At 41.5% G+C, this 17,276-nt stretch overlaps 1 protein-coding gene across 1 annotated transcript in view; it reads right to left on the bottom strand.

Annotated features, from left to right (window-relative positions):
• The window catches only part of ANKUB1 (ankyrin repeat and ubiquitin domain containing 1), a 108,819-nt gene that overhangs the window by 17,906 nt on the left and 73,637 nt on the right, over positions 1–17,276 (bottom strand). The window contains exons 4-5 of the mRNA XM_078666369.1: positions 8,246–8,360; positions 3,175–4,068 (exon numbers count right to left, since the gene is read on the bottom strand). Coding sequence (XP_078522495.1) covers positions 3,175–4,068; positions 8,246–8,360 — 1,009 coding nt within the window. The remainder of the gene's footprint in view (positions 1–3,174; positions 4,069–8,245; positions 8,361–17,276) is intronic.

Raw genomic sequence — 17,276 nt, forward strand, 5'->3', positions numbered from 1 at the left:
CTTTTCTAGTTAACCATTTATTTAGGAGCTAGAACTACCCTTCCAATTGGTTGTCTGGTGTTTTAGCACTATGCCATGCATACAGAACTAATATAAGCATAACTACAGCTATTTAACAAACTTTCGTCCCTTCTTTGCACGCCATATGTTGCAGCGATTGACCTATCAGCCATGTATGACAGCATAGTCACTCAAAACACGTACAACCTATATGTTTTGTAAATGTGTGTTTAACTGGCACAATTTGATACTGGCATGGAAACATGCGCCTATCCTGGCATGAAGATGTTTCACTATTATATTTCTCCTGTGCATCCTGTGTTGCAGTCATTTACAGGTTTTCTGAAGAGCACATCATTGACATGCTGCTGCAGAGAAATAATGCTTTTGTATTTGGTGGTAGACTCGGAAGTTTTAGAAAATAGTATAGTTCCCCTTTAAACCTTTTATAAAACCTATGTTTTTTTAGAGATTTATTTTGAAAATGCAACTGTAAAATGCACATTGTGGCCCTGCTTTTTAAAACCAGTTTGGGGAAAATGCCCCAAAACACTCATTTGTTTTCTGCTTTATAGGTGTTCCAGCTATAATGTTTCAAAGGTTACCAGTAACTAATTGAGGGGATACAAAATATAGTGCGTACTTCCTAATCTGGCCAGGATGTGAGAGCAATTATTATTCTTAAATAAATCATTTTTAGCTCCTGTATTAACAAACGCTAGAATTTCAGATGTAACACAGCACTCAAATTTAACACATATGCTTATGCAAGCTGTTAATTTTTCATAGTTCCATTTAATGATTTGTGTACTAGGGAATGTCCATAAAATGTGGGCGTTGTCCAAAATGTCCAGAATTGTTTTATTCACTGGCTCTGATTCGGTGACAGGTGGTGACCTTGATTACTTGTTGAATTAGTAATTCTCTATTTGATTTGCCTGGTAATCCTCTATTCCACCCCTCAGTTTCCCCAAGAATGATTAGATTAAAGGTCCAGGGGGAACTGAATAGATGTATTTGTGGAACCCAACATTTCCCCTTAGATCCAGTGGCAGGTTACTGGCCCAACAGTCAATTCCAGAGACCGAATCAAACAATGTGACTTTTTGAAATGTCCTCACATCATTTGTCATTAAGATTAGAGTCATTTTATAGAGACAAATATTTCTAGATATTTTCATAATTTCACGATGTTCGTTGCCAAATGAACAAATGTAGTAAGTAAAATTCTTTCTTGTTTGATTAATAAAAATCCTTACAATTAAAACAGTGATGCCATGTGTAGAACCTAGTTCATTAATTAAAAAAGGCATTCCGCAATATTTTATCAGTCACTGGTATGCTTTAAAATGTGGGCAGCTCCAAAAGCACGAAGAGCTGATTTTAGCTTCGCCATTCCACCTAAAATGATTCCATAAAATGGTGTAAATGGTTCATCTTAATGAATCAGATACATTTTGTCTGCCTTGATTTATCTGTAAAATACACTCGCAAATTAAAGAGATTTATGTGCCACCAAAGTAAATTGGGATTGGATTATATTTTTATGCTATGAAGAAAGATCCAGCTGCCATTAATACTGTACCATGGACCCATTTAACTCCTTAATACCATGATTGTCTCTGGTTTGTAAATTGAGTATTGCACAGAATATGTATTTTTGCAGGTATGGGGGGGGGTTGAGGCTCACTTCTTGAAAATGTGATGTTAATAGAGCTCTGTCAGTGCAAATAAAATGGGAAGGGCCAATTTAGAGAGAACATTGTTACTTTTTAGGTGTTGTCAGCTGCATTCTAAACACGATAAAGAAAGTTGCTGAGGAGACAACATTGTAAACAGATTCGATCAAGTTAAGCTCTCATCAATTGCACTGTAGTGTGACTGGCACATTTATAAAACAGTTACATATGTCATAGGTTTGCACAACCATTACTCCACACCTCTTCTGTCCCGGTTTTCGGTGATGTGGGTTAGCTAAGTTATTTTACACTAGCAAAAAAATATTACAGAAGTTGACACTTGTCTCTCTCTTTGCTGAGTGTTTATGCTTCCTCCCACACCAGTGGCGGCTCCTCGAGGTAGTGCTGTGGGGTGGTGAGGCGGGGCAGAGGAGGGGTAGAGTGGGGGGAAGTAAACTCCATCATACGGCCAAATGGAGTTAAGTAAATAAATAAATAAAACAAATTACATTGCGAGAGCTGCAACGCCATTGCCATTGCCAGTGCCAGTTTGGGGTACCTCGCCCAACGGAAGACAAGGAGCTAAGCCTGGGCACTTCTGCTACAGTGTGCACCACCTTTAGGGCATGGCTAATGGTACAATGGACCAGACTGTCTGGCAAATGCAGTTAACCCTGATGAAGACCTTCAAATAATAAAAGAAGTTGACACGCTCTATGCAGCTTGATTCCAGGACCATGCTCTCTCCTGTAAACATTCTGAGTGTTGAATCAGCCGAATCACTGTATACACACATTTCACTTAGTTAACATTTGTTGCACTGTGTCATCACTTCTCGAGCACTGACTGCTTTCGAATACAAATGGGCTTATCATTGTTGGCGATAAGGTTGGTTTGGATGATTAATGCACTAAATAATTCCTACATTTTTTAGAAATAAGGCTACAGTCAAACACTGAGTTCAGTATTCTGATTCATCATGAATTCAGAAGTATTGGGGCCAAATAAGCCAAAATGTAGTTGGCTCTTGTGTGTCAATTATTGGTTTGCATAATCCCTGTGTACAGTTTACCTATGCATCTTGATATCGCCGACCAATGTTATTGCATACCAAACCAGCATTGTGTCTGAAAACTAATATAATGTGCAGCATACACAAATACACAAAAAACAACCTCAATAGAGTCTATTTAAAGGAAGGGTTCTGAAAAATTCTTGGTAGGAACCCATTCACTAAACAAAACGAAAGCATCCAGAGGTAATATGAAGACAAAAATGCACAGGTGCACTTCAAATATATTTCACACACTTACCAGTATAGCTGGTAATTGAACCACAATTGTTGCTATAAACCAAAATGTGTCACATATGAGGCAACACAATTTTGGCCTGTTTGATCACTCCTCAAAAATATATCTAAACCAATGCTGGCCTAAAAACAAATCTAATAAATAAATTCATAAACCAAATAATTCTCTAATGATCAATATTGTACCTGGCAAGCGCCAAACAGTAGATTGCGTTCTCTCGTGAGGTTCTGCCACTGTGCTCTAAGAAGGATTCCAGGGAGGTGTTGATGAGTTGTGCAGCCCGAGGCTCAGTGTAGTAAAATGGTGGGTGCAGGCTGCTTGCAATTGCAGGAAGAGGAACCCGACCTGTCCACATATTACGTTCACCCTCAGATGTCGCCCCTATCTTGACCTCCGTCTTTTGCAGAGATGATGTTTTTTTCTTGGAATGTCTCACTGCTGGCAGCTTAAGGCTCTGCCAGCTCTTCTTCCTTGTCTGAGCCACACACTCTTTCCCTTGGAAGATCCCATCATCCACACTAGCCCAATCGCTGGATATTCTCTTTTTCTTTGCTGTGAAAAATCCCTTGGAGGTCATTTTTGGCTCTGTGAAACCATCCACAACAACCATGTCTCCAACACGTGTTCGGAAACCAGAAGCCTGGTGTGGACATTTCCTGGCCAAGATGCCCTTCTGAGCCCTGTCCAGCCACTTCTTTAGTTTAACATAGATTTTCATGGGAATTGAAAGCTTTGGAAAAGAGACCACTGACCAAATCTTCATGATCAAATACCGTACACAGTCTTTGTGCCTCTGTTCAATGCATATTTTCAGTGGTGATTTTCCCTGGGCATCTTCGCGTTCCAGACATGCCGCGTTGTAGGTGACAAAGGCTTTCAGAATTAACAGTTGGCCAGCTTCTGCCGCTGCGTGAACAGGACATTTGGTTAGGGCTGGATGGTCAGTTTCAGAGCACCATTCGCGATATGGGTGACCACCAACAGATTCATCTGCCCTCGCTCCCAGCTGCAGCATGCACTCAGCAAGGTCCAGGTGGCCAAAAAAGGCGGCTATATAAAGGGCCACTCTTAGTTGATACCTACAATAAACACACAATAAATGATAGTCCTCTAGAATTGGAATTATACGAAAGAAAGCATCACATCTATAGAGAATTTCACATCCATTAAGTGCCAAGTGCTATTATTTGTATTATCATTTTACTGATTTTACTGTGACATATAACACACTTTGGTAAACAATGAAGATAGATGGCTTTAGTCAAAAAGGGATGTGAAGGATACAATGCATAATTTACTATGTTTTTGACACTCATGAACAATCCCTTATGACTAACGCGTAACACTCTTAACCCTACCGGTGCATATTTGCCACAAAACATACAGTATGCAGAACTAGGTTAGGAACATTGATGACTTTGCTCCCTAGTAAATGGTTTTCAATCAGATTCCTTCACGCTTAGAAGAGGCACTTGTCAGGACTATGCCCTTTAAGTGATCCTCTTTATTCAAATTTTGGAGCCACTCCTGGAAGAAAAATAGACAAAATGAATGCATTCAAGGGACGAATGTTGATGATTAAGTGGTAAAATTCCGAGCAAATGCCAACAACATTACCTTGCACCTGTCGAACACCCAAAAATCGATACAGGATATGCCAAAAGAGAATGGTGTTGCAAAAAGTCACTGGGAGCACTCCTTATTAAACTAAATATGTCTCGTAGCTTCTCATGTTTCAAGCAAGATATTGCCAGTAATTATTTAGGTACGAACCCCACTTTGATCAAGTATCTGGGTACACTGTTCAAAAGGCACATTGATGAAACCTTAGATCATTTCTCAAATTGACATTCGGAAAGTGGTTGCTGCACTAGAGAATTTGATTGCTTTAAGACTATCTTTTTGTAGTTGCATCCAAACCCTAGAAAATTATTGAAACTCCTGTAGTCCTATTTAAATTATCACTGCCCACGGCCAGGCTCTAAATAATTATATAATGCCATTAACCAAACCTTACAGAGTCTTTATGGTCAGGTAAATAGCCCTACATTTTCCTACAGAAATGATAAACTAAGGATTATTGTAATTGGTAAGGATGGTGGTGGAGGTGATAAACCTCCCAAATTTTGGAGGATATTATTATCAGGTATTAAAAATGTACCAACCACTCCTTGGTCTTCTTACACAGACAATTCCCAAGCATCTATCTGAGGTTTGCTAGCATGAAATCAAACTCCCTGATGGACACCATGGTAATCTTATCTGGCACTTGCCAAATCAGACAGATCTCTAGCAGAAGGTATTTCTTTAAGGGAATGGTTTATTCAGCCTATCTGATGCAACAAAAACATCAAAATGAATATGAACAACATTATTGGAAGGCTTGTTTTGTGATAGATATATGTAGAGTAGACCATATCTTCATGCGGTAAGCATGGATCCCGTCACATCTATCCAGCCACAGTTCAACCTTAGCATTGATTTATAACAGTATTGGGTTGTTGACAGGTCAATTTCAAAAACAGTCCTTTCAATATGTACAAACTTGAGGATGGCAGCAATTCCACTCCCCATATACAGTCTTGTTCAAATAAAATATTAAATAGGTCACATACTTCTATTCTACCCTAGGAGATGACAAGCCAACCCCCACAAAAAACATACTTTATGCAACATTTTCCGAGCTCTCATCCCAAATGATGAAATGGATCATTCAATATGGCGGAGAAACCATTGATGATCGAAATCAGCCTCTCTCACTCAAGCTTGTCAGCATCCTAAAAACTTTCTAAGGAAGGACTCGGTCGGATTTTCGTGGTAAAAATCAACATTGTAATTAATATTAAAGTTCTTCCATAGCATAGAGAAACTAATGTTTGTCTCCATTTAGCATTCAAAGATCTGGCCCATAGGCAAACAAAAGTTTTAGATATCATGGTAGCCATTGCCACACAGATAGCATGAAATAAACAAATAGAACAAAACTGCACCACCATCCTACGAACTTTGGATTGCAATCTTTGGCTTATACACCACCTTGAACATGTAGCTGTAAGAGATACGAGGCATACCTCATTTTTTCATCTCTGCTGGTCTGACTTTGATGTCTGTCTGATAAGAAAGAAGTCGCTACACCCCCAGTTACCCAACAAACATTAGCCTGTCAATAGTTTGCTTCTTTGTAAATTCATTCCACAAGTGCTTTCGTCCTGGCTTAAACTTCTGTGAAGTCTGCCTCTGCACGTAGGGACTCACAATTAAAACTTAAAGTTGTAACTGCTTACTTATATCCTCTTGAAACACTAAATTCTTGTTCTCCGAAGTTATATGACCAAGGAGGTAGTTGTTCCCTGTCCTCCTTGTCATACCTTCCTTCTTCCACCCTACCCCTTACAATCCTCCGATAAATAGAAACAGTTTATGTCTATCTTTTTCGACATTTCCAGTCGTATATTAGTATTCGTGTAAATTCGATTCTCAGAATTCACAGGTAAAGATCTTTAATATCAATAGTTAATAATAACATTTATAATCTACAGTTAAATATTTATTATTGTACTTATCTAGCTAGTGAATTTTATTTGTCTCCTTCCCACACATTTATCAAATAAGGACTTTGAATGTTGCAAACAAATTTGCAAAAGTACCTAAGGCAAATCAAGGGCCTTATGTGGGCCCAGGAGAACTTTTTGTTGTGCCAGCGAAATCTCTATCATTCCGCTTTAATTTGTTACTCAAAATTCCAGAAAGTACACCTGGTTGAGTAATTAAAGACTGTTTATGCAAAAATTCTATTATTGGGACACTGGAACAATGCAAGCAACCGGATGTCCCATCTGTTAAAATGTGGACACAAAATCTAGCCTTTTGCATCTAGCTTTTTGCAATGAACAAGTGGAATTCTACAATACCACTCTCCCATAGGCCCAGGAACCCAAGTATATTTGGGTTTCATTTCAGGCATATTTGTAGCCGCCTTCTGAGTTGGTCAGGGAGGTGTTACAGACATATGATACCTATGCTATCAACTCAACAGATTATTTGACAGTAATTAAGGGGTGATGGATATGAATGCGAGTAGCTGATGGTAAGTCGTTTGATTACTTTATATATGTATTACCTCCATTGCAAAATGTAACTGTGCATTGCTGTTGCTGCTGAAATTTTGGAAAAAGTACAAAATAAAAAGTTTTAAGAAAAAGAATAAAAATTGGTGCTTTGAAATTATATGTGTTTGAAAGGATGTGTTTTGGCATTCCAACTTGGGGATACTTGAGTATAGCCGCAGGCCCCCACTAAACCTTTTCGGTGCTCATGACGGCTCCTGGTCGTCATGAGTCACGATAGGCGTGTGCTCATGACGGCCGGGAGCCGTCAGTACGTTGCCGCTCCTCCCACGTGGTGTTAATTCCCCGCCTGTGAGGGAGAATTAATCATTGAGTGAAGTTTTGACGGCACCCGGCCGTCATGAGCACACGCCATCATGATTTATGACGGCCTGGAGCTGTCATGAGTACCTCAGCGCCACGCCCCTACCCCCCGCCCCGCGGCGGAATTCGCGATGCGGAGAAGAGGTTAATTTAATGAGTAGAAAAGGCTTTGGCTTCAAGGGTGCCTGGTCTGTGTACCCCTATTCAGTACAAACTAATAACTATGGTCCATTGTGTGTTTCCCTCCCTCGGTCTGCCATTCTTCCCAGGCAGGGAAATCTAGTGATAGTCTTCCCACTCTATAAAGGGTGGAGCGACTGCCACTGTGGCCTGTTGGTCCAGTGGAGGAAGGCAGACTTCCGCAATTCAAATTGGAGTAGGGGAACAGAGAGATTGACAGAGCATCTGTCAACCTCTAACTGAGGCCATTAGTAACCACTTTCATACTTGATATTTGAGTTTCTATTTATTTCTCGCCACAATGTACTGCAAGAGAAACGTTTTTAAATTATTGTTTTGTACAATCTCTAGTCTCAGTATATCAATATTCAAGATTACTGTAGTCTAAAGTTTAAAGGTCTCATGACTGACCTATAATTCATTTCGTTATATTGCTAACACAATCCCTTTGGTAGAGATGTTTTGTCTAGCCCCACTATAGAAGCCGAACAAGTGACACAATATGCTTTTGGTACAGGAGTATTGATGGCACAGCTGGTGATTCAGATGATCAGATGTACCAGAGACGCATTATGCTGCTACTAGTAAACAAACCTTTCTTATCTGGAAAATGAGAAAATAAGACTGAATACATTAAGTACTATACCTCATGACTGGTTCCTCTTTCAGCAGGTATTGTTCCACAGTATGCTTGTGTCCTAACCGGCTTCCATTTAGGAATTCCACCCACGTGTCCCAAACATCCATTCTAAGTGTTGCACCTGTTGAAAAAGAGAAAGAATCACTTATTTAAATTACTGAGGGGATTTAAAATCTAAATGCAGAATCAGTCTGGCTGGATGTGAAGCTGTCATGGATAGCATCTTATAAGAAAGTTCATGTGCCTCTGGCTAGGGGTGGTCTTGCTTAGTTTCATGTAAATTATGTCTGCTGTTTGCACGTTTGGTTTACTGGTCAGAAGCTGCTGTACATTTCACAAGCACTTCCTAATCTACTAGCTAATCAAATTCAGTTTAGTTGTTGCACAGTATATTGTTAAAGGGTACCGGTCATGTACTCATTAGAAGACATTAATACTTTTTATGTGGTATCCGCTTATGGCTGACACCATGTTTAATATTTCATGCTTACAGGAATAAAATCATTGGTGGCGCTACTTTATCTTGTTTCGCCGGAAAATTATGGAATTCTTTATCCGCAATTATTAGAGCAAAGGAAAATCAACTAAAGGTCAGAAGAATGGTTAGTTACTGGTTATTCCCAACATGTAAATCAGAGAACCTATATGATCTAATTCACAAAAACGAGTGCCATCACAAATGATGGCCTCTCTACCTACAGACAGATGTCCCGAAGGACACTCTAAGGTCAAGCAACAACTAAATCAACCCAATCCCTATACAAATGATGCAAATTGCAGAGATGGTTCACTCCTCCAAATCTTACCTGACAAATCTATAGAACCAGATATTGGAGGTACCAATTATTACAGTAACTCACATTAGAGCGAGCCAAATACAATATTAAAAAGAAAATAATTTGGTATTAATGGAACCCATCAAAGGACGAACTGTTCGAAACCATTGATTGCTAAAAATAGGAAAAACCAAAGGTGGGACAACGTATAGCACCTGTCCACAGGTGACAACCATCTCCTTTCTCGCTATACTTTTGACATCCTTAGACAACAGGCTGTCTCAAAAAGCCTGGTCTTCCACCATGTACTTAAAACCCTGCATGTGAATTGATTTTGATCTACATCTATTGATTGTTTTCTTCTGCCTCTTAATAACAAATTAACCTCTCTTTGTGCTATATCCTCTGCAAGCCTTATTTTCTCTGAGTGCACCTTACTCTATCACATGCCTGTCCGCCTCAGTCTCAGCTTGTGTATCCATTCTTTGCAATCTAACAATATCCAACACCCTCTAGCCAATCTCCTTATCCCACCTTCCATTTGGATGATCTCACTCTAATAACCTCACCTAACTCTTTTTTTTATTTAATCTTCCTAGAGGTAATGCATGGAACAGTTACATGAGAGCACAAGACCAGTTCCAACAACTAATATTAAGGAACAAAAACTAAAAATCACAGAAATAACCAATAACCTGTGTTCCAGAGAAGTGTGCTACCCGCGATAAAGTATTTTAATGCCTGCTCATGGGTAGTAAGTACTATATAAATTCAATTTCAATACAATGTAGTGCTGCTGAGCTCTAATTAATACAAAAAAGAATGAAAATATGGGAGGATATTTTATATTCATTCTGTTATTACCCAGTGGCGGTTACTACTGGGTAGTTTATAGATAGGAAAAATGTTGTTTGTGTTGCTAATAACTTTGGCCCTGTTTGACGAATCGCCACTGAACTTTCCAAAAAGGTGCTGCTTTTTGACTGGTTTGTGCATGGAAAGTTTTTGGGTGATCAATCAAGCGGGCCGGCCAAAAAGTGGGGCCCCAAAATGCAAAATCTCCATGCATTTTCCATAGACGTCTTTAGGCAGGGCTACAGCAAAAAGTGCAGAAAGGAATGACACCAAATTTTACAGGATGATAGGTCTTGGTCAGCAGATTGTGTTTCTTGTAAGTTGGTGAAAATCAGTTCAGTAATTTCTGGAAAAATTAAGGTTAAAAATGTGTGTATATCTGGATGTTTTTTTTTAAAAAATAGAGTGCTCTGATTGGCCCAGGGAGCTTTTTTCCCTTGGGACATTTTGCTCCTGAGGGAGTCCCATGGGAGCAAGCACTCTGATTGGCTGCCAGCAACATGAGAAACATGTTGCTGACAGCAATATAGGACTCAGGGACTTTGTACTCTGTCCACAATTTATTTAAAAAAATAATATAAGGGACAGGGTAGGGATACTATACAAAGGTTGTCGTGCTGTTCCTAATGGAAGAAAGAAATTGGTACAGTCTGTGATGCAGGTGGATTAGAACAGGGTAACTTGAAAGTGACCCTAGGAATCCATTTTGTTGGATTTTAATGCCCTCACACACCCTTTCAGGTGTCATGCTTCATCATTTGGGCCTGCTCCTCGTTGGGTCGGCGGTGCAATACCCAACGGGCAACACCTCATAGAGGGGCTCTTTAGCGGAGATCTTTTTCCAACTGCCGTATGGATGAAGTGCGGGTATGGGGCCAGGACTGAAGGGTAGACGTGGTTTAGTGGGTTAAAATAAAGCTAGTGGTACCGGGAATACTTTATTCAGAAGGGCCACTGCTTTAGTTAAAAAAGATTTCCTAGAGGAGAGTAGTGGAAAATGATGTTTCCAGCTCTCATCTGGAATTTATTGTAGTCCGGTCAACATGTTTCTCGCTACTGTGAAATTTGTTTAGCGATTCTTTAGGACCAAGATGACTATTTAGCAAGTATCTAAGGATGCAGGAAACTGTCTACACTGGTACCCTGGAGTATGGTGTATGTATGCTCGTATGGCTACCACACTAGTGGGTGAAGGGAAGAACAATATTATATTACCCCTCTTCAAGTTGTGATTGTCAGTACCTGTTAAAGGAAGAGGGAGAACATATCACAAACAGATTGAAAAAAGGTGCATCAGAGACTGTAATACTTGTGCGTTTTCATGCCAGTGGGAGTCAGGCGTGTCACAACACCATTGCACAAGTGTATCAGGAACTCTCAGATGTGGAAATTCAGTGAGAGTGACATGTGAAGATATAGAAACATTAGACTAAAATTAGAATACCCAATTGGTATTCGTCACTCGCAGTTATTCAAAACTCACCTAAAGTTAAAAACAATCAGACAACGACAGTGTCCAGCGGGTAAAGCTTCAGGGAGATCTTCCACCACAAGGCTATATATAGGAAAAAATCTTAATGACCTGTATAAACACACATAGACTGGATGGCGATTACAATCTAGTGTCAATGGTGTATTTAGCCAAGGTGTTATACATATGGTCATTCGTGGATACGTCTAGTCAGGTTTTACTGAGAGATGGGATTGGATTGTAGATATTGACCTCACTTTGTGTTCCCCTTAGTATAAGTTGTTCAATTGTGTGAGATTGTGGTAGTGTGGTGCTAGAGCAGATGGTATGTGAAGTATCAGAAGACTGCAGGATTGTCGGGCGGCTAGCACCCACTCTGGGGCCCCTCTGTAAAGGTATGTTTATTTATCAAACGCGGGTCTTGCATGGCTATGTGCGCTAGAATTAGGGTGGTGTATTGATATGTATATACCAGTGATACATTTGTGGAATAAAATGCAAGGCAATACACTTATATCGTGTTTGAAGTGTAAAACGTGGTCAGTAGGTGATGGCTGGGTAGTGAGTAACCGCTAATCACCGCACTGGGTAGAGTAGATTCCTCTCTTTGTTTAGAGCAGAAAGCAACTCCATGCAGGTAATACCAGGTAATGCAGGGAATACCCGTTTCGCAAAACAAAGTAAAGTGAAACAGAGCAAAAGGTAAAAAGAAGAATCATCCTTCGAGGGAGCCTGCTACAAATTGGCCCTGTTTACCTTGAGTGTTTCTCATGTGTTCTGGCGATAAATTGTTTTCAACCCTATCGGTAGTTAAATTGGCTTGAAGACCCTGTTGAGCAGTGCTATTATCCAACCTACGTTTAGCGACTTGATTATACTTGCATCCGATTCAGGTGCGGTGAGCTGCCGACCTTACAGTGGAGTGCTGTCAATAGTATTGGTGTTAGTCGCGTTTAACCCGGTCATTCAGTTTACACAGGCGCTGCTAGCACATGGTGTTGGGGTAGGGTAAATCATCGTATATACGATGCGGAGTAAAGTGAAGGTTTTACCGGGCCAGGCTTAACATCTGTGACACACATTATAGTCAAGTGGGGTTCTTAACTCAATTTGACATCGTGGTGAGGCTCAGCGCTATATTAAAAAAATGCACAAAAAATGCAAAGCTGCTCGGACTGCTACACGGGAGCGGGCTGCATAGCCGCTCGGTCTGTAACATGAGGGCGTGTTAAGTATAACCCCCGTATAGGATGACAATACTATGCACATGATTAACTGCATTTCACTTACTTGGTGATTCCTGAGCTGCGCTGTATGCACCTACCCTTCGCCGCTGGAACCGGGTGGAGGAAGTGGGAGGTGTAAGTTCCGTTTTTAAGGATAGGACACCACGGACCTGATTGGTTCGCTATGATGGGGGCCATCTTGTAGTGTCTAGAATGGTAAACAGTACGCAATGGAGTAATCCAAGTATTAATATTAAATAACCTCATGTGTCTTATTCGTGGAGATATAATGTAAAAGAGGCTCAAATTTGTATATTTTGAATTAAAACAAACTCGGGAGTAGATTCTCCGTATTTATGCCCCGAATGTCTTGCAAACCACAAAAGTTGAGGAGTAACAATTATGGTGGTCAGTGTCGGGCGCCCGCATTTCCATATTTTAATTCGAAAATAGGAACGCTTACTTAGTCCTGAAATATTCAGGGAGATACTGCCACACAGAAATTAGTTTGTGTCCAGTTTTGTATGTTGTAGATGGAATTGCTTCGGCCATCTTAGCATGGTAGGATCATGGGGTTATTGCAGTTAGGGTACTGTATAAGTCTGGTTACTCTGGGGGTCCTCTTACAGAGGTGTTAGCTCACAATATTATTGAGGGAATGTTAGATTGCACTTTTCAGGTGCTATCGATTCTATGGATATGTGAGATGTTGGGGGTTACTCTGGGGGTCCTCTTAAAGAGGTGTTGGCTTACATTGTTATTTGGGGATTGTCATTATGCACATTTGAGTTGGTATCAATTCAGTGGATTTGTTAGAGACTGGTCCAAGGTATATCTTCGTTAAGACCATTACTGTCTGAGGATAGTCTATGGATCCAACGCTGTTCTTTATAGAACAGCCCTTCTTTGGATATCTGTTGACTTGCTTCTAGGATGAGCCATTGCAGGGAGTCTGGGGTATGATTCATTTCTAAGAAGTGCCTGAACGTCTTGGTGTTGCTTTCTTTACACCTGAAATTGCTGCGGTGTTCAGATATTCTGGTCTTTATATTGCGTGTCGTCATGCCTATGTAGTATAGGTTACACGGGCATATGATCAAGTAGATGCAGTTCGTGCTGTTGCAGTTAGTGTGGCCTCTCATTTCCCACGTGAATGATTCAGATAGGGTGATACTTTTGTATTTCTTGGTGAGTGGGCATGCCACACAACCACCACATGGGTAATGTCCAGTAACTGGTGGCAGGTTCCATAGTGTCACTTGTCGGTTAGGCTCATTTCTGATCTTAGGTCTGGTATGAATCAAGATATCTTTTATATTTTTTGACCTTTTGAAGGCAAACCTTGGTTGGTCTATATTCAAAGTGCCTGTATTGAGTATAGACCAATGACGTTTCACAATTTTTCTAATCTGGTTGACAATGTTTCTAATCTATCTTGATGTCGGGGGTGGAAGGCTTGCACTTTAGGACCTAAGGTGTCCTTGGCAGGACTATTAATTTACCGTCCCCCTGGAGGCTCTACCTCTAGTCTGAGCACACTCACAGAAGAGATTCTACAAAGTTCCCTTCGCCACTCTAATTTTCTTTTAGTTGGGGATTTTAATTTACACGTGGACAACGAGAACTGTACCGTTGCGAACACTTTTGTGTCGACTCTTAGGTCAGCAAACTTGACATTGTGTAATGCAGGCCCTACGCATAGTGCGGGCCACACGCTCGACCTTATTTTTGAGAATGATCTGAATGTTAATGTAGATATGGCTATGCCAGTAATTTGGTCAGATCATTTTCTGATCCCATTCACGGTGGAAATAAAGTCCCCAAGACAAGTTCTGAGGAAACATGTCTATCTTAAAAGGCCCTGGAAAAAGCTAGTCCCGGAAGCAATGGGGCCAGTATTGTGCCAAAATAGACCGGTGCTGACGCATGACAGTAACCTGAATGCCCAGGCTCTTAATACCTGGATTAAGAACATGTTAGACTCGGTTGCACCGGCAAAACGAGCTGTCTCCCAAAGAGAGTCCCCTTCAGCCCCCTGGTTCTCGAGTGACCTTAAAGAGGGCAAGAAGAAGTGCAAAAAACTTGAGAGAGCCTGGAGGGTCAGTTACGGTGATGCGGAAAGAAATCGGTATAGAACAGCGCTAAAAACATTTCAGAAGGCGGTACAGAGGGCAAAAAAATCCTTTCTTGCGACCTCCATACAAAATGCGGAGTGCTCTAGTAAGGAAGTTTTTAAGGTGGTTCAATCTTTCTTCAAGCCTGGCTGTTTGGAGAGGGAGGTTACTCCTTCATTGTTACTCTGCAATAAGATATCGGAATACTTCAAAGGCAAGATCCAAAAAGTCTATGACTCTTTTTCCCCAGAGGTAGAGACGACAAAACAAGTAGATGATATCACTGTCATCAGAGAACTTTTAAAATGTAAATCTAGGTCTCCTATGGACCCTTGCCCATCCAGGCTCTGGAAATCCTTTAGTGAGTTTGTTGCACCTACCTTACAGGCAATTTGGAACAGGTCCATTGTTGAAGGAGTCTTCCCTGATGCCTGGAAGCATGCTATACTACTCCCACTAAAGAAAAAAGCTAATGGTGACCCAATGGACCTCAATAACCTGCGCCCCATATCATTGCTGGCAGCCCCTGGGAAAATGCTTGAGAAAATTATACAAAGGCAACTCAACAATTATATTGAGATGCATGATATATTACATGAGACCCAATCAGGCTTTAGACCGGGCTTCAGCACGGAGACGGCTCTTATTGAGGTAGCTGACTCCGTAAGGTGGTCGTTGGATTCAGGGGAGTCAGCTATGCTGGTTCTCCTGGATCTATCGGCCGCTTTTGATACGGTGGACCATCTTAAATTGCTACAACGGCTGGCGGAGATAGGGCTAAAAGATCAGGCATTGGGCTGGGTTCGCTCGTACTTATCGCAGAGAACACAGAAGGTGGCTCTGGGGGAGTTTGTCTCTAAATCCACCAAGATAAAATACGGCGTCCCCCAGGGCTCGGCTTTGAGCCCACTTCTATTTAATGTTTACCTGGCCCCCCTTTTTACGCTTATCGCCAACTGGGGGATCAAAGCGATCTCCTACGCCGATGATACCCAGTTGGTGTTCCCATACTCGGAGGTATCTGAAAGTGCCTTTGCGAGTTTCAAGGGTTGCCTCCAAGATGTCGCTAGATGGATGAACACAAATAAATTAAAATTGAATGCTGGGAAGACAGAGGTGATCTTCTTCGGCAAAGGCTCGCCTCCTCCTGCAGAGCTGTGGTGGCCGGTGGAAATGGGTTCCCCCCCCTCGCCTAGCCATAGTGCCAAAAACTTGGGGATCAGATGGGATAGCAGCCTATCCTTTGCCTCGCATATTCAGCAAACTGCAGGCTGCTGTTTCTCTAAACTGAGGAACCTGAACAAGATATTGCGGCTACTGCCGGAGGAGTGTCGCAAGACGGTTGTTCATGCAACTGTAACTTCTAGGCTGGACTACGCCAATGGCTTATACCTGGGCCTTCCTGCCTATCTGATTCAACTGCTTCAGATGGTCCAGAATGCGGCTGCGAGACTGCTAAGGCAAATTCCCTTCAAACACTCAGTCTCTCCGCACCTGCAAGCCCTGCACTGGCTCCCAGTGGCCAGCAGGATAAAGTTCAAAACCTTGACTCTGGCATATAGAGCCCTATATGGTACTTGCCCTAATTACCTGAGATCTAGGCTACCCCGATACCACCAATCTAGAACTCTCCGTTCCAACGGGCGGGTGCAGCTTGTGGTCCCTCGGGTAAAAAGAGCACGCCTAGGAGGAAGAACCTTCATGGCTAACGTAGCCATGTTATGGAACTCTCTTCCCCCAGAGCTACAACAGGCTCCCTCTGAAGCCGTCTTCAAACAAAGACTTAAGACCTGGCTCTTCCACAAAATACACTAACTTCCTGTATGTGGCTTGCGCTTCGGGGCTCCGTTGCTTTCACAGCGCCGGGACACCTCCTTGTGAGGTAGCTGTTCGCGCTCAATAAATCGCATTATTATTATTATTATTAATGGACACTGGTGTGAAAGTCGTCACGCATGTCATCGGTTGGACAGTCAGGAGACGGCACTCGAAAAAACTGAATGGACGTCTGCAACGCCCATTCCTTTCATCATGGAATGTGCAGAAAAAGTCCTCACTGAGAACTATTTCGAATTTAAGGGAACCTATTACCATCAGATACAGGGAACTTGCATGGGGAGTACGGTAGCCCCTAGTATAGCATGCTTGTACATGGCCAACTTTGAAGAGAACCACATATCTTCATTGACAAATCCTTACCACGGGAATATTAAGCTATGGAAACGCTACATAGACGATATCCTGATCTTTTGGTCAGGAAATGAAGACTCATACTCAGAGTTTTTTGGGTGGATTAATAACATCAATCCATACCTGTCTTTCACCATCACGGCCTCTAAAAGTCACATAGCATTCCTTGACTTGAAAATAAGTATCGAAGGGGAATCCCTCAGTAAAACTTTATTTAAGAAAAGCACAGACCGTAATAGTCTGCTACATTATGCCAGCCATCAGCCAAAAGCCCTGCGATCCAACCTACCGTTTGGACAATTCCTCAGGATACGACGCAATTGCAGCACTATGGCTAATTACAAAACTGAATCTGCTATCCTATCTAGGAATCTAAGAGAAAGATGATACCCCACCAGAGATATC

The sequence above is a fragment of the Lissotriton helveticus genome, chromosome 11, assembly GCF_964261635.1.
Source record: "Lissotriton helveticus chromosome 11, aLisHel1.1, whole genome shotgun sequence".
Classification (NCBI taxonomy): domain Eukaryota; kingdom Metazoa; phylum Chordata; class Amphibia; order Caudata; family Salamandridae; genus Lissotriton; species Lissotriton helveticus.